Below are 24,982 nucleotides of genomic sequence, written 5' to 3' on the forward strand. Positions count from 1 at the left end.
GAACAGTGGTTTTAATAGCCTTACAACTGAGCCTGCCTGCGACGGGATGAACTGGCAGCAGGCTCACAACTGCAGATCTTTATACTTCCGGTTAGTGGGAGGAGCCATGGGCAGAACCATGGGCGGAGCCAAGGGTGGAGCCCAGTACAAACTCCTCATCTCCCCCTCTGGGCAAAGCCGCGCAACTGCTCGTTTACCGAGCTTACAAAGACACAACACATATAATATAACAGTGTGAATTACTAGGATTATGATTCACCACAGGCATCATTAGCCAGGCCAGCATTTATTGTCCATCCTTAATTGACCTTGAGAAGGTGGTGCTAAACCACCTTCTTGAACGCTGCCATCTATGTATTTGGAGGTCGTCCCACAGTGCTGTTAGGTGGGGAGTTTCAGGATTTTGACATAGCGAGTATGAATGAACAGCGATAAATATGCCTGTGACTTGGATTGAAGCCTGCACTGAATTGTTGTCCTATGTAGTGGTGGTTGTGGATTTGGAAAGCGACCATCTCTAAACATAATGGCTGAAATGATTGTCAAAGCAGAAGGAATCAGAAAGCATACACCACTGTGAGGAGCTATTGTAGAATCAATTAGAATCCATGCTTGATTAAAATTAGTTCCGTTAAAATTTTTCATCCATTCCTCCTGACAGAAGACCCCCCTACCAATCAATTAAAACATGAAGCTATATATCCCTTCAAAGTTTGAAATAATCCATGAGATGTAAAAAAATTAGCTACTGAGGAATTTTCTACTCAAAGGGACAATGGACTTTAAATTTCCCTGGTGTATGGTGCACGCAACTGGATACAAAATTCCATCTGACTGTCAGCCATATGCATGGAGATATGCTACTTACTGGACATAGCACAGCGGCAAATCAAATGTACAGTGTCAGAGTAAAAGGCACATGATGTGTAAGCCACCACATAACTGAACCATTTTACAGCCATTTTCAGGGAAGAATTTATCCTTGTATACAATGAAACGACTTGCTGTTTCCAGTGAACTTGTATATGGGGGTCAGTTTAGCTAAGTTGGCTGGACCTCTGGTTTGTGCTGAGGTTATTCATGAAGGTTCCCCGCCTTCTCAATCTTTCTCCTTGCCTGAGGTGTGGTGATCCTCAGGTTAAATCACCACCAGTCAGCTCTCCCCCTCAAAGGGGAAAGCAGCCTATGGTCATCTGGGACTATAGCGACTTTACCTTATCTTTATATGACAATTAGAATCATAATTAACAGTCCTTGTCAATGAACTTTTCTCATGGCTCTCTCTTCGATTAATGTGTGCATGTGCTAAAGTATGTTAACTCCAACACATCAAACCAACTGATTGTGCAAAGGAGCAGTATAGCACAACATGATGCCTTTGGTCACATTGTGCTAAACAATAAAAGTTTTATTTATGTTTACCAGAATTTTGATAGGTTGCCAATAGCTCAGTCAGAGAACGTTGGTGAATAGCTCGCTATTCCTCAACTAGGAGGTTGTAAATTAGCCAGAGTGAATAGTTCACACAAGGCATTGTCTGAAATTTTAAATAGAAGACTAGGTTGAAAACTAGTTCAAATTTGCAAACGTAGGTTTTATTGACCTAAGTTAGAGGTGGAATGAAATATCACTAATTCAGACTAACCGAAGGGTTACTCAGAGTGGCAACAGGTTGACTCAACTGACATCAGGAGCAAGAAAGAAATACATGAATAGTGTGGACTGATTTTTCTCCAAATGGGAAATGGCTTTGTGACGGTGTTAGACTACTACGGACCAATTTTTTTGACACAGCTTAAAGTCAATTTAATATAGAAAATTGCGAACCTTTCGCAAGGAGGATTTGATTTCCTGTAAAGTGTCAAACGGATTTACAGCACAGGTTTATTCTGTGATTTTAAAGCCTTTGCCCTGGAAAGGGATCAATGGCTTAAATCTGCCCAACCTGTGTGTGGATCAAAAATGTAATCAATGACCAAAGTGTAATTGTTTCAAGTTATACTCAAATTGAATTAAATTGCTCATCTGCCTTATATAAAATCAATGTTTTGGTTGGATATGTTATAGTTGGTGCGGAGTTGCAGGGAGACAGCCCTCTGTGTGTGAGTCAACATCTTACCGTAAGAGCTTGTGATGGTTTAATATTCATCATGTTGGAAGCTGTGTCTCTGATGTAGACTTGTACTACAGGAAGTTTGGGAATTTATTGTCCTATTGAGGTTTGTGTTTGTGAATAAATTTCTGCTGCTTCTGGAGGAAGATATTGCCTTTGGGAGAGCTTTCCCAACACTAGTTGTTTGGTTATTATTGAACATGCTGATACATTTGCTGTTGGATTTCACAGCCTGGGAAGGATGGATTAATTACATGACCTTCATTTGGATGAAATTAAATGTGAGGTACACAGGAGTTAAGGGACATTTGTTTTGTGTAGACATACAGTAAAACAAAATATATACTGAGTAAAACTGGAGAATGTTGGATGGATGCAGTAAGGTATCTGAACGAGGGGATACTTCAGTTGAAAATTAAACAACATGGAAGTGTGAAAATGTTTAGCACAAATAGACAGAAATAGAAAACGAAGCCAACGCCGTATCCTAGTCTCTAGCTCATCCCTAGTTCTTAAAGCATTGTTACAAAGCAGATTTAATGCTTTTCTTTCATTTTTGAGGGTGTTTGTGGAGAACAGTAAAATTCATTTTCTAGGCCTTTTCGGTTCAGAACCACACTATGTATATTGACAAACATGTTTTTGGATCGATTATTAGAATTTTATTAGATATTGATTCTCTTCCAAACAAATCATTAGAATCTTTGTTAACAAAAGATAGTTCATGAAGTGCAATACTTGGCCAGAATGTAAAGCATAAAGATTTCAGATAATTGTATGTCAACTTATGAAGTTATTTTTAAATCATATATATTGAAATAATAATGTAATTATTTTATTATATATTGAAATAATAATGTAATTATTTTCATGTGCATAAACCTTTTGTATTACAATTGTTGTGTAATTACATGATCCTATATTAATTACACAGTTAAATTATATTATGCACTACACACAAGGTAACATTATAATAAGTAAATCTTAATGTGGGCCTTGGTTTGTGGCTGGTCCTGAGAACTGGTACCCTAACGTTTTGTTTGCACGTATGTGGGTTATGTGAGTTATTTATGGATTCATAGAATTCCTATAATGTAGAAGGAGGCCATTCAGCTCATCAAGTCTGCACTGACCCTCTGCAAGAGCAGAACACCCTGCCGAGGCCCACTCCCACATCCTATCCCTGTAATCCCATCTAACCTTCACATCTTTGGACACTAAGGGCGCGATTCTCCGCAAATGCGGAGAGTCGTAAAGGCTGCCGTGAAACTGGCCGTGTTTCACGGCAACCTCCGCGCCCCCTCCCGGGACCCGATTCTTCCCCCCGGGCGGGGCTAGCAGCACGGCCCCGCGAAGCACAGCATCGCGGGCTTAGCGACTGTCGCTAAGCCCGCGCGCCAAGCGTAACGGCGGCTGACGCGATTGGACGGCTCCAACCCGCACTTGCGCGGATGATGTCATCACGCATATGCGTCAAACCCGCGCATGCGTGGGCCGTCATGCCCCTCAGCCGCCCCGCGGACTGATCCTGCGGGGCGACGGAGGAACAAAGTGTGCGCGGGTATTGGACCCGCTGCCCACGATCGGTGCCCACCAATCACGGGCCCATGCCACCCTTGGCACGGCCGTGGTGCGGCCGTGCCAATCGGTGCCATGGTTGTCCGGAACGGCACTTTGCGGCCGTTTTCACGAACGGTGAGAGCAGGTGTGTTTGCATTCGTGAAAACGGCCGTAAAGGCCTGGGAACTCGGCCCATCGGCCAGGGGAGAATCGCTGTTCGACGTAAAAAACGGCGAGCAGCGATTCGAGTCGTGGGGCGGCCATGGAGGGGGGGGGGGGGGGGAGAGAATAGCGGGAGGTCGGGAAAAATGTCGGGAAGGCCCTCCCGCTATTCTCCGACCCGTCGTGGGCAGCGGAGAATCGCGCCCCAAGGGTCAATTTTTAGCATGACCAATCCACATAACCTGCATATCTTTGGACTGTGGGAGCACCTGGACGAAACCCCATGCAGACACAGAGGGGTGCAAACTTCACGCAGGCAGTCACCCAAGGCCGGAATGGAACCTGGGTCCCTGGCACTGTATGGCAGCAGTGCTAACCACTGTGACACTGTGAGAGCAGAAGACAAGCAGTGGGGTACAGAGTAAATTTCAATGGGTTGGACAGTTAAGTTTCAACAGACCTCTCCTGGTCCAACTCCAGTGGCCAAGCAACGTTGTGGAACTGAGCTATCTTCCATAGTTTCTCAGTCCACATTTATCAGATGGTAAGATATGCATGTCCCATTTGGGGAGGAGAAATGCTTGCTTTATTATCTAATGGCTTCAGTTCGTATGTTTTGTTTTCCTCAGAACAAATTCAAAAGGGAATAATTAAGGCGATAGAGCAGAAAATAACATATTCAGAATTCACATGATTACTCAAATAAGGGAGGCAGATCTTTCACTTTGGAAGGACAAGTATTATCAATTGCATTTTCAGATTGAAAACATTTGTCATTCAATCCTGCTTCTCCTCATATCCTTTCCGTATGCTGCAAAATCCATTTTGAAACGTGAAATTGTTTCCAAGGTGAAGACAGTAGCATGTCTGCTGAAGACTTTCAGAGACAGTAAATCTATGACAGGGATTAGTTTGGGTGATGGCTATAAATTATTTCATTTATATAGGCTGTGCAGTCAGTTACATTTCATTCCCCACTTCTGGAACGATTTAACTATTTTCCTACTCCCGACAGTGGCTGTTTGATGTTGCGACAAATTTACAGAATCATCTTGTTGCTCAATGGTTAAACAGCAGCTCCCAAAAGCAGACCTTGCCTCCTGTGATGAAGAAACTCTAGCTTTTCTGTAATTTGCCAATGCAGAACTGCATATCCCAAGGATTAACAAGATACTCTACTTATTATAATCCGCTTTCTAGCCTGTAGTCTTTTACTACTTGACCAATCTTGCTCTGATGCTGGATAGTAAACGCTAACCAGTTTTTAAAGACTGCAGGGATTATTTTTTAATATAAAATTAGAAATACAAAGCCCAAAGATTCAACGTAATAAACTGAATAATATTGTGGGTTGCTGACAATAAAATTACTAAAGCACTTTCAATTTTGGGTCATGTATTTGATTCTACATAGCAACTGTCTATGTGGATTTTGCACATTCTCCCCATGTCTGCGTGGGTTTCCTCCAGGTACTCCGGTTTCCTCCCGCAGTCCAAAGATGTGCAGGTTTGGTGGATTGGCCACGCTAAATTGCCCCTTGGTATCCAGGGATGTGCAGGTTGTGTTACGGGGATAGGGCGCGTTGGACGGGTGAGTAGGGATGAGTAGAGTGCTTATTTGAAGGGTCGGTGCAGACTCAATGGGCCAAATGGCCTCCTTCTGCGTTGTAGGGATTTGATGATTCTAACTGGCACTGGTTTGAAGGGGCTTTGCCTCAATTTCTGATTACTCTGTCCACTGGAGAACTACTTTGTGTGTTTTCCCTTGGACCTGATGAAATCAACATCTGCCAGTTCTGAATGTATATGACCACTGATGAAGCTCTCTTCCACTAATCCCCCATGTATTAATTACATTGAAATTCATCAAATAAGATTGAAGGTTGTTCCATCTTTTGTGAGGGGCCAACTGTAAGGCAGAGAATTTGTGCAGTCTGATTAGTAATATGGCCATTTACAGATTTTGATTTGAATGATAATTTATAATACACATTAGAGCTTTGGAGGTGGATTTCACTCTACTCTGCCATCAGCACACGGCTAAATCGCTGGCTTTGAAAGCAAACCATGGCAGGCCAGCAGCACGGTTCAATTCCCGTACCAGCCTCCCCGAACAGGCGCCAGAATGTGGCGACTAGGGGCTTTTCACAGTAACTTCATTTGAAGTCTACTTGTGACAATAAGCAGTTTTCATTTCATTCATCTAAAAATGCATGGGATAGCAGTGGAAATGTAAGCTATATTATGCACTCACGTCCACCACACCCATCTCATAGCCTCAGCCTCAATTTGCCCTTCTGGGACACTATTGATTTCTCCTCCCCCGAACCAAAAAATAAAAATGCAGTGGTCGGAGAGGGCTTGTGTTCTCATCTGCCCTGTTACTGGTGCTCCCAAGGTGCATGATCACATTAAGCCAGAGATGATGGCAGGCTTGGCTTCAAATGAAACAAGCTGGGGAAAAGACTCAGGGTAATATGTATTGTCCAGTGGAATTTGCTGGGGTTAATGTTTATTCTCCACTGGTATTTGGTAGTGCCGTATCTCTGGGCAGCTGCCTCTCACTAATAATGCTGCACCAGACACTCTGCCAAAGCGTTTATTTGCTCTATCATTGAATTAACTATGACTGAGTGGGTGAGCTAATTGCCACATAGTAGTCTTAATATCCGCCAGTGTGGAAAACTGCTGCATCTTTCCCTAAAAGCTCATCAATCAGGTATTACCAGGTCCTAGCTGACAACAGCAGATTTTTATTTTGAAAAACAAAATGTGAAGATTTCTCTCTCCTCATTTTTGTGGAAGTGATCAGAAAAAAGTGTAGAAAATGGAAAAATTGAACAGCTCCGTTTTTTTCTCACTTTACTGCCAGTTCATGGCTGCTGCATTAAACAGGAGAAGACAACATGCTTCAGAAGGCAGATTGAAATAAAATACTAAATTGTCTCATTGCTTGCCAGGCAGTAATGAGTGAGTATGTTAAAAAATGTTATGAGCTCAGATCAGACCAAAATGGCCCATGTAATAATACTCTTTTTTTAATGTTAAGTTTTCAGGCTTCAAGCAGTCTTTTATTTTTAAGGCATGGTAGCACAAGTGGATAGCACTGTGGCTTCACAGCGCCAGGGTCGCAAGTTCGATTCCCCGCTGGGTCACTGTCTGTGCGGAGTCTGCACATTCTCCCTGTGTCTGCGTGGGTTTTCTCCGGGTGCTCCGGTTTCCTCCCACAGTCCAAAGATGTGCTGGTTAGGTGGATTGGCTATGATAAATTGCCCTGAGTGACCAAAAAGGTTAGGAGGGGTTATTGGGTTACGGGGATAGGGTGGAAGTGAGGGCGGAAGTGGGTTGGTGCAGACTCGATGGGCCAAATGGCCTCCTTCTGCATTGCATCTTCTATGTTCTATATTCTACCCATCATATAAACTATAACTGTGTGTGCTTCCGGCAAAATAAGCAATCTATGGTAACCTCTAGTAATATATTAAAGAATGGTAAGATAGAAAGTGAACTTGCATTTGTACGGAGCCTTTTCCATTCTCAGGATGTTCCAAAGTACTGCTTGGTTAATGAAATAGTTTTCAAGTGCTATTGCTGTTATTCAGAGAAGCACAGCAGTTGGTTTGTGAATAGCAAGATTCTACCGACAGCATTGAAGAAAGCAAGAAATAATTCTGTTTTTGGAGGTACTGATTGAGGGGCACAACTCCCTTGATCTTCCAATAGTGCATTCAGGGCCTTGCTTTGACAATTCACCTGTACCGCCAACAATGTAGATAGAATCCATAGAATCACTGCACTGCAGAAGGAGACCGTTTGGCCCATCGAGTCTGCCCGACACTCCGAAAGAGAACCCTAACCTAGGCTCACACCCCCTCCCTTATCCTCGTAACCCCACCCAAACTGCACATCCCTGGACACCAAGGGGAAATTTAGTCATAGCCAATCCACCTAACCTGCACAACCTTTGGACTGTGGGAGGAAACCGGAGCACCCAGAGGAAACCCACATAGACACATGGAAAACGTGCAAACTCTACAAAGACAGTCACCCAAGGTTGGAATTGAACCCGGGTCCCTGGCACTGTGAGACAGCATTGCTAACCACTGTGCAACTGCATTGCCCTCACTAATACACTTAAGTGTCAGTCTATGTCTCACAATTGCCTAGAGTGTGACTTGGACTCCCAATCCTCTGGATTAGTGGCAAAAGTGCTATTTCTGAGCCAAGCACTAAAATGGTAAGTCTTATATAAAGGCTAACTCAATATTTCCAGTGGGGAACTCCACTTGTGTATGTAGGAGATAGCCTACATGCTGACATGCACTCCCTGTGAATGCGGCTTCTTGCTGAGGGCACAGGTCTCACTGAAATATTCCAAGAGTGGTTGAGCGGTGGCACAGAGTCCTGGCAGAACAATGCAGTAATACCAATAAGCATTCTGCTTTCATCATGAATTTGCTTTCTCTTTTAAGTTGGACATGCGTTCTGCAAGATTTCCTTTATCAAACAGCAAAAATTTCACTTTTTGAAATAAGGCTTGATTTTTATCATTGATAAGTTTAGGTTGGTCCTGAGCAACCAATTGGTGCACAGCAAGCTCTCTCTCACAAATAGCACTGACCAGATAAGCTGCCTTTTAAAGTAATAATGTCAGTTCAGATAAGCATACAGGTCAAGACGTCGGGAAGAACGCATCTGTTTTTAATCAAAATAAAGCCATGGGATCTTCTCCATTGACCCGAGGTGTAGTTTTCAGTCACTCCTGAAAGTTGGCACTTCCAACAGCACAGCATTCCCTGCAGTGCTGCACTGAAGTGTCATTATACAGCATGTGGTCAAGTGACGCTTCAACACGCACTTTCTAATGCAGAGGCAGGAGTGCAAAGGCGGCAACGCAAAACAGCTGTTTCTGTCAGAAATTCACAAAGAAAGCAAACAGGAATAGTTTGACACCTTCAAGTCACGCTTCAAATGCGCAATTGAATCCAGTTCTAAACACAGGACAAAGTAGTTTTTTAAAACGGGGTGGGGGGGGGGGGGGGCACACAAAGTCTTCGGCTTTGCTTCCTTCACTGCTCTTATGATTTGACAGGATGTTCTCCCCAACCCTCAAACTTTATTTGGTTGTCACTGATCTTGCACAAGTCAATCAATCCCGTGCACGTTTTCCTGAACTCCAGTCCGCATGTTGCGGCCGATCTCCTGTGGGAGGCGCCGCCCTCTGTCAATGGCACAGCCAAAGCTCAGCCGGCAGACGCTCCTCTCCCGACTGGCGGAGTGGCTGGCAGCAAAACCCCCCCTCCGGTTTTTTTCTGCAACCCAAGAAGACAACCCAGTTTTTTTTTTAGATATATCTTGCAGCCTCAGTCTTGTCCCGACCTGGAGTGTTGCAGACCTGCAAGAGGCAAAGGAGTTTCAGCAGATGGGAGCAGCAGCCGGTGTGTGTCTCTGCTTTTTTTTTTGGTTTACCTCCTGCAGTTTTAGGAAGGAAGAGCATTTAAAGGTAGAAATGGGAAAGTTAAAGACGGCGGAAACGGAGTTGGGAGCTGCGTTACACGCAGGATTGGATGTAGCAAATAGGGACTCCTCATTGAGAGTGCCCCTGACAAACAAACCAAACAGACAGGCAGCATTTTCTCCTCGTTTCCTGCAGAGTTGGTGGCATGCAGAGTGGAGCAGATCTCCCTAGCATTCCTCAATATCCCCCTACCCCCCCCCCCTCCCCCAGTTGAACAGGTTTGTGAATATTGACCTGAGCCAGGTGAAGATGGAAAACCCTCTGCGTCCTTCTACCTGCCAGTAATACCGTTAGTTACCATGTCTGCACCAGTCAGCATAGATTGCAATGCATTCCCCCATTGCTTCAAGTACCAACATTGCTCACAGGTACAGCCGCCCTCAGAAGCGTGCAACTTAATAATAAGTGCAGTCTTGGAAGCCTCTCCCCCCGGTCATTCAAAGCAATTGTCAAGATTTTCCTGTTGGATGCTGTGGAATGAAAGTAACTTTCAACCTGTTTTTTTCCCCCCCTCTCTCTTTCCCTTTCTCGCCCTTCTCATCCACTCCCCAATCTCTCTTTTTCCACCCCATCCCTCTCTCTCGCCAGAGGGTCGCTCATCAGCCAGAATGAAACGGTGAATTTGCCTTGGCAAAAGGTTTACTACTTCCTGCTCGTGTTTATTTTTTCCCCCTTTCCTCCACTCGCTGGTAGAATATTGAGCCCGGTCTCCTCTCCTCGACCCTAGCACCATGGCGAAGAGTGCAGAAGTGAAACTGGCCGTCTTCGGGAGAGCTGCTGTTGGCAAGTCAGGTAAGACGAGAGAAAAGAAAAGGGGCTAAAACGACCTGTCACCAAGTGTGATTTTAAAAATATACCCCCCCCCCTCTCTCCCCTCACCATGGTCTCAGCTCGTTTAATATGAGCTTGTGCTGTAAATTGCAAACATACCAGGGGCTGTCAGTGAGTACAAAGCAAAAAATGTGATCCATCCCATTCAAAAGGCTGGGGACGGGTGACTGGTTCGAATTGAAACGTGGAATTGGCAATATTTATCCTAATTCACTGAATGCATGAAAGGTCCATTCAAAGCCAAGTACCGCAAACAGTTCATTATTGGTAGTGGGGGCGGCAGTTGTTTTGATGTTTTGTTGCTGCAGCCTCTCCATTTGCCGGATATTTCCTTTCACAAACAATTCCATGTCTGAAACCGTGTGCTGCTATTATTTCCCCTTGCTGTACAGACTGTGCTCCACATTGCAATGATCAAAGTGCCCAGCTCTGAATGCAGGCCGCCAGCTCAGTCTGTGCCATCTGTGGGCGAATGCCTCCCCCCTTCCCTACTCTCGCGAGTTGGCACCAGTGTTTTAGTTAGTGCTCGCTCCCAAAATGCATTTTCTGAACATGCATAGTCACTGCTGGGATGGGGATCTGTATGTGTGTGTGTGTGTGGAGGGAGGATTGTTGGGGGGGATTCGGTGGAATATGGTTGATGCCATACAGGGTTCATCAACTTGGAAAAAATGAAGACGGCATTATATCCAAGTCAGAGCAAATAATAAACCACAGGGCATTTGATAGTAAAGAGATTAATGTGGAAACTGAAGTTGTGTGGAGAGACCCAGTTAGTTCTTGAAACTGATGTATGGTTCACCAAATAGCCACCTTTTCAGCAGTCTGCACTCTCATTCAGTGAGATCAAGTTTGATTTAAATTAATTGTTTCCATTTGATGAAAGGAGGAACATTCGCTCCCACCTAATTTACCTGATGTCAAGCTGCTGTCATTCAGGATCTCATTGACTCATACCTTTCCGTCAGTGCTTTCGATATTTTAGGCCAGATGACTTGAGGTCAAATTCTTCGAACAATCCACATGCCCTGATGATTGTCTTAATACATGGCGGAAAGATGGGAGCTGCACTTTCAACTTGATTTTTCAATGTATTATTTCCATCCTTTCTGATTTCACCAGCCACGTTCGGGGCTGGTTTAGCACAGCACTGGAATGTGGCGACTAGGGGCTTTTTACAGTAACTTCATTGAAGCCTACTTGTGACAATAAGCGATTATTATTATGTTATCATAGACCCCTTCACAACTGGCCTCACAGTCGGTCTGCAATCTTCCCCCAAGTTACGAGAAAGTGAAACTCATTCTGTGATCTGGTTGACCTGCAAATTACAGATTTGTTACAGTGCAGAAGGAAGCCATTCGGCCCATCACACGTGCACTGGCTCTCCGACTGAACATTATGATTTGTGTCATTCGCCCGTTACCCTGCTCGTTGTTTCTGTTCAAGCAACCATCTAATACCCCCTTGAATGTCTCGATTGAACTTGCCCCCACCACACTTCCAGTGCATTCCAGACCCCAACTCCTCGTGGTGTGAAAAAGTTTTTCATTTTCATCAGCTTGTTCCACTGTCGAGCCCTGGGAAATCCAGCAATACCTGCTGTTAGACTTCAGGGGTAACCCTAGGTTAATAAAAAATAATTATTGTGAATTAAACCACCATTTAAACGACCTGCAGCATCAAATCTTCTGAAACTTTATAAGCATTCATGGCATCATTATTGTCAATGTTAAAAGTGAGGAGATGATTGCAACGGTTAAATGGTATGATTAACGATTGGGACTCTTTCATCAGGTTGGGCATTTCACGCTGATTATTTTCACTATAGTTTCAGCAATCTTAAGCAGAGCCCCAAAATAATTTTGAGGAGGCTTTGGGCTGATACCAGAATAACATCTGCCGCAGATCCTGGTGGCCACCAGCACAGTGTAGAATTGGAGATACTGGCTCAGAAGTCCCTGTAGAGTGTCAGCAGAGTGAGCCAAATGCTCCAGAGAAAATGACAGATGGCGGACAAGCACAATGTTGTCATGTTTTACATGACCGCCTGGGAGCAGCTCTCAAAAGTTAGTTAGCAGGAGTAAGTCTTAGGATTGGAATTTATTTTTCAAGCTGAATATATTGAATTGTTGCCTTTCCTCATTTAAAAAAAAAAGTTCTTTGCCTTCTTCAGAATCGCTCGCCATTCCCTGATAGAAAGGATGGATTGGGGGATTAAGGCCCAGGCATTGATTGTATCTGACTGCGGTGATGTAGTCATGCAACTTCCAATTTTCTTTCCTTTAGACCTATCATATGTCCCACACTGCACAACAGGCGACCATTTCACCTCCCAACTCCTGCAATACCATATAGCCAGAACAATTGTATGGGGGGTTTGCCTATATTTCCCACCTTACACTACCCACTCATGTGTGTCTATTCTTTGGTTTCCTGATAACTTTGCTGCTAATATCACATGCTTGTGCAATTCCATGCTGCTCTCCTTTCTCTGCCCTTTACCAGCAAGGGAAAGCAAAGGATGCATTCGTAAAGAGTGCCAGGGTCCCAGGTTGAATTCTTGGCTTGGGTCACTGTCTGTGCGGCGTCTGCGAGTTCTCCCTGTGTCTGTGTGGGTTTCCTCTGGGTGCTCCGGTTTCCTCCCACAAGTCCCAAAAGACGTGCTGTTAGGTAATTTGACATTCTGAGTTCTCCCTCCGTGTACCCGAACAGGCGCCAGAATATTGCGACTCGGGGCTTTTCACTTCATTGCAATGTTAATGTAAGTCTACTTGTCTCTTATCACTGGTTATTTCCATTTTCTCAGCAGCGTTTCTTTACTTCCTTTTATTGATCTCACATTAGGAGTTGGACCTGTTGAAGAACAGTTCCATAGAATCCCTAGAGTGCAGAAGGAAGGCATTCGGCCCATCGAGTCTGCACCAACCCTCCAAAACAATACTACACCTAGGTCCACTCCCTGTAATCCCATAACCCCACCTAATCTGGATATCTTTGGACACGAAGAGGCAATTTAGCATGGCCAGCCCACCTAACCAGCACATCTTTGGACTTTGTTCATGTGGAAAATGATACAGGAGACTACCTAGAGAATGGAACCAGGTGCATGGATGGATGGAGAGGTGAAGATAATCTGGGACTTAAAAAAGATGAGGATAACACATTTCGGGACGTTGATCTCAGTACCATTGATCAGAATGGAAATAGACAAAAGATTAAAATAGAGAGAGGAATTGTGAAGTTACTTAATAAGTTACTTTGGGCAGAAACTTAACAGAAAAGTAAGAGTCATTGAGGGGGAAAATAAGTATTTTTGCCAGAAAGGAATAAAGGTTTTTGGAGGTAGCTTTAGTTGTGGCGTTCCACTTGAAATCACTGGAGATTGGCCAAGAATCTCAATAAATGAAGCAAGACCAATGATCGAGCCATCAAAGGTAAAAGCTTTTGGTTAACTCGATGGGGAAGGAAGAAACCACACCTTTAAAGGACTGAAAGATGCTAGATTGTTACTGCTCCATGAATGAGTAAGGACAAAATAAAGATGAGTTGATTTAATCATTGGATTCAGAGCGGAGTGTGGGCTTTGAGAACTTTGAAGAAAGCTTATGAACAGTGAAATTATCAGCAAAAGACATTAGTGCGGGATGATGGAGTAAATCATTGACGCAAGGGACAGATTAGGTGTGAGTAGAAAGCACTTGGTTAATGTGTAAAAAGTGTCAGAGGATGAACCATCAACTGCAGCAGCGATTTTTGAGAGGAAGCTAGTCAGGCATGAACGTTTTGGATGGAAGCTACATGCCAGTTGCTTATTCAGATCTTGTGAAAGATTTACCGCAGATTTAGCATCGGCAGGATCCTCCGCTTTGCTGGCAGCGGATTTCCCGACGGCATGCGATGGCCACAACGCAGTAAATCCCATTGGCTGGCGCGCCTTTAGTTTCCTTTAGTGCATTTTTATTTTGTGGGCACATCACTAAAGGAACAAAGGGTAAGGCGATAGTCATTGGCCACTTAGTCAAGACTTTTGGTCCGAAATATATGGTAGATACAACTTTATTTCCCATCTTCCCTATTTTAGGAGCTTGTTATAAGGAGTATTGGAAGTGATCTTGCATCATGTTCCCACTCTTTTTCCTTAAATTTGTCCTGATTACATTATTTTAAAGCACTGAGATTGAACACGCTGACACTATTGCAGGCCAATAATATCACAATTTTGGAATGTAACTCAGTAAACTGTTAAAAGTGAACTTCTTTATGAAAACTTTTAAAATTAAAACAAAACCATCAGTTGAAACAAACAAAGTGAAATTCTAAAAGGAGACCAATAAATTGTGAAAGCTCCCGGCTTTATTTTGATGGTGTCCCTCGTAACGTTGACTTCATAGTCTAATATCAGAGCACTTCTAACAATGGATACCAAGCTATATTGGCAGGATTTACTTCAGTGTTTTACTTTCAGGATGACGAATGATACACAAAGGCAAATTTGACATACCCGCGATCCTGGTGTGGTAGGGAAATTACAGTTGCTCTCCATGATTTTCCATGCATTAATTTTCTGAGGAAATCCAACATCTAATTTGCTGATCCGATCCCCAATGGGAAAAACTGCATGCCAAACATAATTCCTGCCTATTTGTCCCTGCCCTTTCTTTACATCTCCCAATCACTCAAATAAATACCTGTATGACAGAGGGCTTCTACTTCCACACATAGATCTGTGGCCCTAAGAGGAAAAGGGCAAAAAGAAAAGTGCCAATTGAGAGGGCTGAAGCCATGATGGGGAAATATGGCATTGGAGGCAGTTTGGAGAAGGTTCACTGGATTGTTTCCTGGGATGAAGAAGTTGTTTCAGGAGGATATCTTGACTCGTTGCAGTTTCCAAGAATGAAAGGTGGAAAATAAATGATTCTGTGGGGGTTAACAGGGTAGACACTGAGAGGATGCTTCGCCTCACTGGGAATCTAGATCTGAGGGCACTGTATCAAAATAAGATGTCTCTTATTTTAAGTTGACAGCGAGGAGCAATTTCTTTTCTCAAAGGGTCATAAAACGTATGTTCAAGGCTGAATTAGACAGCTTCTTGAACTAGAGGGGCAGCAATGGTATGGACGACAGGTAGGAAAGTGGAACTGAAGCCAAGGCTAGAGCATCCATTATTTTATTGAATGATGTGGCAAGCTCAAGGGGCTGTGTGCCTTACTCCTGCTCCTATTTCTTATGGTCATATGTTAAGTATTGAGTAACCATGGCTGCTGGGTTAAAACGCTTCTGGCAGTTGTACAGCATTGACCTCTGGGATTCTTGCGGGATCCTGACCTTCTCCCTCACTCCATCCCAGCTTTGGAGCATTCAGAACTTAAAACCCAGCCCTACGCTTAAAAAAAAAAAGAATTGTGTTTGCTAAGGAAAATACACCGCTACCACAAAGATTGTCAGAAGAAGCAATTGGAAATTAGAATATAAGGCATTATATGAAGACAGTTAGAACTTATTAAACTAATCACTATAATTGGTGTGATAATCCCCACGGGACGACCTGATTGATTTCCCCACGGGTATCATGGAATATAAGCTTCCCTGTTAAATTGGCCGGCTGGCGAAACGGAGGATCCCGCTGCTGGCGGGGGCGGGGGCGCGCCACCATCAGCAAACGGATGGGGTGGGATAGAAAATCTCGCCCCAAGATTTTCCAGTTTGTACATTTGTACATTAATTCTCCTTCGTAGAAATTCTGCACGATCTATAGATTTTTCTATCAACCACTCACATTTTGTGACTCTTACAAATTAAAACTTGCTAAATTTAGGTAATTGTGATAATTGCAGACAACTGAAATGTCACCGTTGCTTTTAGTTTAACTGTTGAAAGAACGTTTTCTTAAAGCTTTTCCTCTTCCCCCCTCCTATGTTGGCTATTCTCACCTGTATATTTTTATTTGCAAACCAAAGAACTAGAAAGATTCATATCACTTGGCTGTGATACTCTTTGCCTGAGCAATTCAAAGCTAACCCTTCTGCCCTGTTCTCTCCCCATTGCCTCATATCTTTATCACTTTCTAATACATAGTTTTCCTATAAAATGTGCAAAATCTTTTATGTCAGAGCCATCCCTTGAGGTGATATATTCCATATCCCAACAGCGCTCTGTGTAAAGAAAACGCCCTTAACCTTTCCCCTCACTCTCAGCCAGAATTATAAATTGATTACCTTCATCAGAAGAAATAGCCTTTCCCTATTCACTTACATAGAAATGCTTTATAAATTATAAAGAAAACCTCTGTTGTTTTGTCAGCCGTGGCACAATGGTGGCACACTTACCTCTCAGTCAGAAGAAGGTCACGCATTTAAGGCCCACACTAGAGACCTGAGCAAATAATTTACGTTGACACATCAGTACATTGTTCAAGGTTTCATCCATCAGATGATCTGTTAAATGTTGCCCCCTTCAGCCCTCTCCGATGGCCAGAAAATAAATTCTATGACACTCCTTGAGTGAGAGCTTTCACAATGCCCTGACCGACACTTGCTATTCATTCAGCATCACTAAAACAGATTGCCTGATCCTTTATCTTATTGCTGCTTGTGTGACCTATTTCTTTGCAAGTTCGCTGCCATTTCCTTGCCACCTCTATAATCTGAACTGGACTAGCCATATTAATACTGTGGCTACCAGGGCAGGTTAAAGGCTAGGAATCCTATGGCGAGTAACACGCCTCCTGACCCCCCACAAAGCCTGTCCACAATCTACAAGGCACAAGTCAGGAGTGTAATGGAATACTTACCTGGATGAGTGCAGTTCGAACAACACTCGAGAAGCTCAACACCATCCAGGACAAAGCAGCCCGCTTGATTGATTCTCCTTCTACAAACATTCAAACCCTCAATCACCGATGAACAGTGGCAGCCTTGTGTACCATGTACAAGATGCACTGCAGTAACTCACCAAGGTTCCTTAGTCAGCACCTTCCAAACCCACAAACACTACCATCTAGAAGGACAAGAGCCGCAGGTACCTGGGAACCCCGTCCCCTAGAGGTTACCATCCAAGTCACTTACCACCCTGACTTGGAAATATATCACCATTCCTTCGCTGTAGCTGGGACAAAATCCTGGAACTCCCTCCCTAACAGCATAGTGAGTATATCTACACCTCAATGACTACAGTGGTTCAAGAAGGTAACTCATTGCCACCTTCTTAAGGGCAAATAGGTATGGGCAATAAATACTGGCCTAACCAGCGATGCTCACATCCCATAAATGAATTAAAAAAATAAAAATAAAACCCCCTTCCATCCTCTGAGATATGTGCTTCTTCAATTTTCTTGAACATATGCCGTGATACCATTCAGCTGCCAAGATCCTAAGGCCTGGATACTTCCAAGTATCTCAATCCTCTTCTCATAACTATAGTTTCTCATTCCTGGAATCAATAACTTGTGTCTATGCTGTAAACTGTATGGTTTTACTGTCCTTTACTTTCTTATTGACATATGCTTATTGATATACATTTCAATATTATTTGACCTTTTTATATTGCTTTTATGTACCTTTCTAAGAATTATGTGACAAATCTTCTTGTGCTCTCTTCAATGCCTTTCTGTTAAAGCTGTATGGAGTAATACAATTGTATCTGACTTTTGTCTACCCACTCTGTTAACTTGTATGCCTCTTCGGAAGTTGGTTAAAATCCTCTTCAGAGTTTGCCAAACCTACTAATGTCATACTAACATCATTGCATTCAAATTATCAAGCTTCTTGCTGTGAAAAAGGGGAAGTGAAAGCACTTGGCTCCCTTTGATGTGGTGAGGAGTTGTCAATCATAACAAGGTGTTTATGACAGTATGGTTGGCTTCAATTAGTAATTGAGACGCATTCAAGTACTTTTTCCCAGGGTAGAGGTGTCAATTACTAGGGGGGCATAGGTTTACACAGAGGATAGTGGGTGCCTGGAACTCACTGCCGGAGGAGGTGGTGGATGCAGGGACGATAGTGACGTTTAAGGGGCATCTTGACAAATACATGAATGGAGGGATACGGACCCTGGAACTGTAGAATATTTTAGTTTAGACAGGCAGCATGGTGGGGTCCGGGGTGGGTGGGGAGGAGGTGCATCAAACAGATCCTGGTGGCTTGGAGGGCCAAAGGCCTGTTCCTGTGCTGTACTTTTCTTTGTTCTTTGTTCAAGCATGAAGGGAAAGAGCCACCAGGTAGCTGTGTTTGGACCAATAAAATTGTCAATCACTGGTTAATGCAATGTATTGCTGTGTGAAATTGAATGGAAGATTTGAATTTCAATGGCTGTCAGGTGATTTGAAGCCCTTTGAAGTGTACTTGGCTTTCGTGGAAGCCTCAGATACTTGTAACAGCTGCTGCTTTGAACACTTTTGTCTGAAGCAGCAGATGTTAGGGAAGGGTAAGTGAAAATGCAATGGCTTTTCACTCTACTGTCTGGACAGCTCTCAGCTCTCAGGCAGAGGTGACTACTGGGGATCTCTGGGGAGATGTTGCTTTTGGTGGGGGGTCTCTGTTGGGGGTGTCGGTGGGGGATCAGATAGGTGGGGCTGGGTTATCCTCATGCATGCATGCTCTGGGGGGATGACCCATTATTCTCGTGGAGGGGGGAGGATGCCCCTACTTGTCGTAGGGGGCAGGATTTGTGTTTGTCGGGGCTTTCTGATGGACTTTGGTAGAGCACTTCAGTTATGCACTGACCCCCTTGACCCACCTCGGATTCCATCCTGTGATAGTGATGCTTGAGCAAGCCTTCGGGGAAGATTTCCCACTCTGGGGTATGGGGTGGCTGGTGAGGGGGTGCATTTGCTTCAGGCCGATCAATCAAACAGATCCTGGCAGCGTGGGTTAGGTAGTATGCTAAGGCCGCTGGTGGGAGATCGAAGAATGGCAACGGGCACCAAACCCGCTTTCTCTCGATGTTCCATTCTCTACCTGATCGAATATCCCAATTGGAGCGGCGTTGAATGGGGAATCCCGGCCTCTAACGTTTGGGAGGGATTTTCCGGCCTCTCAGCCGCATGTTTCTCAGTAGTTGGAAGCGCCGCACCATTTGCTGGTGGCAGGATTTTGTGCTCCCGCAGCTGTTAATGGGAATTCACTTCATACCGCCAGGAAATCCACGGATGGGAGTGCGTCACCGATGGGACCAGAAAATCCCACCGTCGGAGAACAGCCGTAGATTTCCCTCTTTGGTTTCCAGCCTGTCAACCAATCTTTCTTCGTGCTGTCAATGTTTCCTTTGGCCATATGCATGAATTGAAAAAAAAATCGAATGGTCGCTAATTGTATCTCAAATTATGGGTTGGATTTTATGGGCGCAACAGTCCCTTCCCCTGTGGCTAAAATGTTAGTGGGTGGCCGCCCGGTTGTCAATTAGGTGAGATGGGATTTTCACAACTTCAGGGACAGGAAGTCTTGACCCGCAGAGCTGCTGGCCAATCTGAGGCTGGCACCTCTTCAGTACAGTTACGTTACTGCCAGTGATGCATTCGGGGTTTGAGGAGTTGAGTTTTACTAGGTCCGGGATTGCAGGTAAGTGTGGTGTTCTGCTGAGGCCATGCTGACAGGCCCCAGTGGGGGGATTGTTAGGGCTGAGAGTGGGGGGGTTGGTTTGGCGGGGGCGGGGGGGGGGGGGGGGGGGTGTTGAAAATTGAGGCCAGTGTGAGAGGGGAACCTGGGTAGGGGTAACTCCTTAGTTGCTGGCGGGATGAAGATCCTCTGATGGGCGTGTTCATGACCATGCAATACAGAGAATCCTGTGGGGCTGGGTGCTTGATGTGGGCCTCGTCGCCAGTTAAATCCTGATCAATGGGATGAGGCCTTTTTAGGTGGGTATTAATTGCTGACTTAAGGACCTCAATTGACTCACTGGTGGGCCAGCTGCCAAGCGCCACCCCAGGTGTTGGTAAAATTGCTTTGGGGTCAGGATGAGTGGATCGGTGGCAGGCAGGTTATACGCTGGGTATAACGGATATGAAGCCTACTGCCTTCAAACCCACTAGTGGTGGAATGTTAAATTCAGCCCATTGATTCTGAATGTTTATTCACACTGGTGTTAAACCAACTGGTCAGCAATTAGCCAGTTTATCCAATCACATTGAGCAATGTTCATAGTGGTGCCCCCTCTATCCCAAAGCTTAATTTGTGTATTTCAAAAGAATTGAAAAATGGTGCCCAGATTCTCTAGTCTACTCAAACCAGGGTGCGTACCATCAGGTTGTGGTAACCTTGAGCTCTGCTCGGTTTTTCAGAATCAATTACTTTTTACAGATGGATCTAAACAATTGTTTGACACCCTTCCCCAATGTACTTACATTCTGATCTCCATTTTCATTTGTAAAAAATAGATGCAAAATCCTTCCTCGCCAGTGGGACATTTCAATCCCATCAATGGTGACCCATACGGAGAGTTCCCTGGTGGCAGAGCAGGTGTGGCATGCAAGACCCCATAGCTGGCCAATCACGGCCCGTCTCTGTCACTGGAAAATACACCAGGAGGAGGGGGACGAGGGCATCACTCACATTACTTTTTCACCTCCACTTAGACCTACAACTGCCACAATTTGACTCCCTCCTTCACTTCCTACTGTCCCCTCCCTTTCTTCAGCTATTTCTTTACTTTTTACATGCTTCAAAATACCCTTACGCATTCCTTTAATTCTATCTGCTGCAATTCTTTTTCACCCATTCTCATCTCTGTCTTCATCCCTCTGTTTGAATTTCTATATTCTATATGATTACCTCCCGCATTACTGACCCAACTTTATCATATGCTCCACTTTAAAATGTTACTTTGGTTCAAACTTCTCTATTCATCCATGGCACTCCATTCTTTGATGCATCCCCTTTGTGTCCTACGCGAACATCTTTATTTCTGGGAACATCTTTACTTCCCTGCCCTGCCACCTCATATTTAATGATATACTAATTATTTTTACCAGTTTGTTCAGCCAAATCCTTCGTTATCTCTCTGAATGTTGCCTTTTTTTCTACTCCAGTGCCTTTATCTTTTTCTCTTCATTGTTTTTTCATTTGTTGGAACTAACTAAGCAGAGGTCGCTTTGAACTTTGAATATGTCTTTTTTTATCAGCCACTTTTGTTCATGAAATGAGTAATTGCAGTAAGTATTTATTCAATAAAGATGATGCAAAAATGCCAGGGTGGTAACAAAATAATTAACCTCTGATCAGTCTCTTTGAGAATTATATTGATACAGGTGAGGAACTTATAACCTTGCGTTGGCCTCAGACGTATTTGTTTTATTCTGTGTAGAGAATCATAGTATGGTAGAGTGCTAGGTGGAATCATACAATGTTCCCTGAACATTGAGTTCTGAATTCTTCAAGGAGGGTGCAGAATAAGCTGTGTAGTTTTTATATAAGGAAGGAGGAAAGTCTTCAGAGGCAAAGGGTATACATATCTCTAAAGAGCTGTATTGCGAGCAACAATCTTGTGTGTTTGTGCATGTGTGGAAAAGGGAGGAAACTAATTCTTTAAATATGTGAAAAACTTGCCAAGTGGAGACAGGCAAGGGGTTGGAAATTTAACAAAATAGTATATCAAAATGTACGGAACAAATCCCCAAACTGTGTTACTTGTTTATGATCTTGCTGTGTGTTTCAGAACGGCAGGCCTCTGATTGGATTATGCATTCAGTGCACGGGGTGCAACATTTGTGCTAGATTTTGTCAGCGAGAAGCGCCTTGTTTATTTTAAGTGGTATTTTTGAAAAAGTGATTTTAGCGTGGGCTGCATGAAGGGACTTCCTGGAGTTTGAGTACAGAAGCTTTGCTGGTTCCGAGTGTTGCCCTGAAGGATGCGGTGTGGAAATCAGGAACTGGAGTAGAGGGGAAGCAAAACTTTTTCCAGTCCGGAGTAGGAACCCAGTAAGTGCACATCCGAGGCAGCCTAATTATACCCAACACAAGCTGATAACATGACAAGCCAAGCTTGGTTTGAGTTATGTATTTTACCAATAAATATCTAGATTAGTTATTATTTGTTTATTTACCCAATAAATATCTAGATGTTAAAATGATCCCTAAATTAGTTTTTATCGATTTTTTTTCACTTCTACCTTGACACCGATGTCAACTGGTGAGGTATATGAATCCTACTATTTTGGCAATACTCAAGGCATTTGGATATGTCGGTGAAATTGTTAGGATTCTGAACTTTACCCCTCAGGAGTGTACATTGGGGAATCTCAAGTGTCCTTGCCCCTAATGCGTTTTCATCTACAAATTGTAGAGGAAAGATGTGTGATGAAAGTGTGCACTTTATGAAAATGTATCTTGGTGTATCTATTTCAGAGCAAAACTGGTGTTCGGTATGGTTCATAATATTTGTACTCTCCATTACCCCATCAAGAGCTTTGTTACCTGTAATATTACCCCCACCTTGCTTGCTGTAGCTCCTTATCAGTCCACTTCCCACCTTATTTTCTTGGACTCCCCTCACTTTGCTAGATTTTCCTTTGGTTTCTCTGCTCGCTATTTCCTGACTGAGAAGACCTCTGTCCAATTAAAGGTGTTTATTTTGAATAAGATAAATTTAGAAAACAAATTTATTTGCATAGCCTGCTAAAATGTAAATTTAGAGTCTTGCACACTCCGATTTTTTTTTCACGTACAAAATGGAAAATGTGCCACCATTTTGTTTTGATAAAGCTGTGATTTTCTCCAGTCTGGATTTTGAGCAAACTGGCATTCATTTGAGTATTAATGGTGCAAATGGTCCAAAAGCGTGGTATTGACATCGCTGAAACAGGATAGCAAGAGGCTTAAAAACGGTTTTGAGGATTTGCAAGCTCACAATTTACCAATATTAAAAATGAACAGTTGGAAAAAGGTGCCCTTGGTGAATTATCAGGCCAGCACAGAGCCCAGAATGGATCATGTTTCCTTGTTTTAATGAAGTTCGGCACGATACTGTTGTCAGGAACAAATGCTGTGAAGTCAGTGACCGCGCTGGAATATATATTTCTCTGTTTCTCATGCTAAGTAATTACTTTAGGGAGCTTTTTAACAAAAAAGGAAGTTTTGGCCTTCTCTCAAGTGTGGAGAAAAACAAGAGCTTGTCAAGATTTACCTTTTATGAGACTTGGCTTAGGTTGAGTGCATTCCACTATGAGTCAAATGTTTTGAGTTCATGTCCTATCCAAGAGAATCTAGGCTATAGGCAAACATATGGTGCAGTACCAAGAGAATGCTGCACTGTCTGATGTGCATTCTTCTGTTTGCCAGTAAAGCAGATTATCTGGTAATTGTAACATGTGTACCTTGCTGTGTACAAGTTGGCAGCCGGATTTCATTACAACAGAGTCCTAGAGATGGTTGGAGCACAATAGCAGAGCCTTTGACCAAATAGAAACCAAGCCTGAACTAGCTGATCACCATAATGGAGGGCTCTCTGTCGTCACTAAACCTGTCAAGCAAGGCAGACTTGGAATTGGGGCCACTCACCTGGCCATGTTTATTCCTCCAAAATAAACAGTTACAATGGAAGTCTTGCTCAAAGACATCTCAATCCAGTACAAAAACATAATATGCTCCCAATTATTCTACGTCGGAAGCTGCACGCTGCTAATTGAGTGCTGGATGCCTGTGGCGATTAAACAGTTTCTGCAAGAACCCACAGGACTACAAATGGTTACACCTAGAATGATGTGGTTTTTCTGTATCCTGAATCTGGAACTTGCAATGTCAGTTATAAATTGAGTCACCACTGAGGGAGCACTGCATTGTTGGAAGCTTCACCTTTCGGATGAGATATTAAACCAAGGCTCTGTTGGCCCTCTCGGGTGGGCATTGGGTTTGAGAGCACAGTTATGAAGAAGAATATACTCCATAGAATCCCTACAGTGCATTAGGAGACCATTCAGCCCATCAAGTCTGCACCGACCCTCTGAAAGAGCGCCCTACTTAGGCCCACTCCCATGCTCTATCCCCTTGACCCCACCTAACCTACACATCTTTGGACACTAAGGAACAATTTGGCATGGCCAATCCACCTAACCTGCACATTTTTGGACACTACGGGACAATTTAGCATGGCCAATCCACCTAATCTGCACATCTTTGGACACTATGGGACAATTTGGCATGGCCAATCCACCTAACCTGCACATCTGTGGACGGTGGATAAGAGTAGATGAGCTCTCTCTGGTATCCACGCAGATATCTATCCCAGGACCAACATCACGAAAACAAGTTATCTGTACATTACCACATTGCTGTTTGTGGAAACCTGCTCTGTGCAAATTGGCTGCTGCATTTCCAACATTATAACAATGATTGAGTTTCAAAAGTACTCTATTAGCTGTAAAGCGATAATGTCATGAGGCTGAGAGGCATGCTAATAAATGCAAAGTTTCCTTTTTTCCCCATTCTTTATATCATATTGCTCTACTGTTTGACAACGCTTTTATATGTTCTACATTGATGAAAAGACAGTGTGCTCTCATAGTAAAGGTTTAGGTCCATCACGTGCTCCATCATGCTGGACTTCCTGCCATGCAGCTCTTTCTCCTTGCCCTTGCTCATGTCTTAAGCACTGTATCTCTCTCAAAATAAACAAAGAGGCCGTGATCTACTGGCCTTGTTGTGCCCGACTTGCGTCCGAACGAGGCCGTGCCTCTTGCGGGATTTAACAGCCTCGTTACGTCTTGCGAGATCTAACAAGATCTCGTGAAATGTCGCAATCTGGATCTTGCCCATAATGGGTGAGATCCAGATTTGCATATTCACGTGTGCAGTCAGGCGTATGGAGTTG

General features: G+C 43.7%; 1 protein-coding gene across 7 annotated transcripts in view; it reads left to right on the forward strand.

Moving 5' to 3' along the window:
- Positions 1-1,966: 1,966 nt before the first annotated feature.
- Positions 1,967-24,982, forward strand: part of rerg (RAS-like, estrogen-regulated, growth inhibitor) — a 74,229-nt gene continuing 51,213 nt past the window's right edge. For 2 of the 7 annotated variants that reach the window (XM_038811156.1, XM_038811163.1), the window contains exons 1-2: positions 1,967-2,120; positions 9,941-10,144. In XM_038811156.1, coding sequence (XP_038667084.1) covers positions 10,084-10,144 — 61 coding nt within the window. In that variant the 5' untranslated portion in view covers positions 1,967-2,120; positions 9,941-10,083. Of the gene's footprint in view, positions 2,220-9,065; positions 9,273-9,940; positions 10,145-24,982 lie in introns of those variants that run through there. The other 5 variants (XM_038811158.1, XM_038811161.1, XM_038811159.1 and 2 more) reach the window with 5 other exon arrangements.

The sequence above is a fragment of the Scyliorhinus canicula genome, chromosome 11 (genome assembly GCF_902713615.1).
Source record: "Scyliorhinus canicula chromosome 11, sScyCan1.1, whole genome shotgun sequence".
In the NCBI taxonomy this organism is placed as follows: domain Eukaryota; kingdom Metazoa; phylum Chordata; class Chondrichthyes; order Carcharhiniformes; family Scyliorhinidae; genus Scyliorhinus; species Scyliorhinus canicula.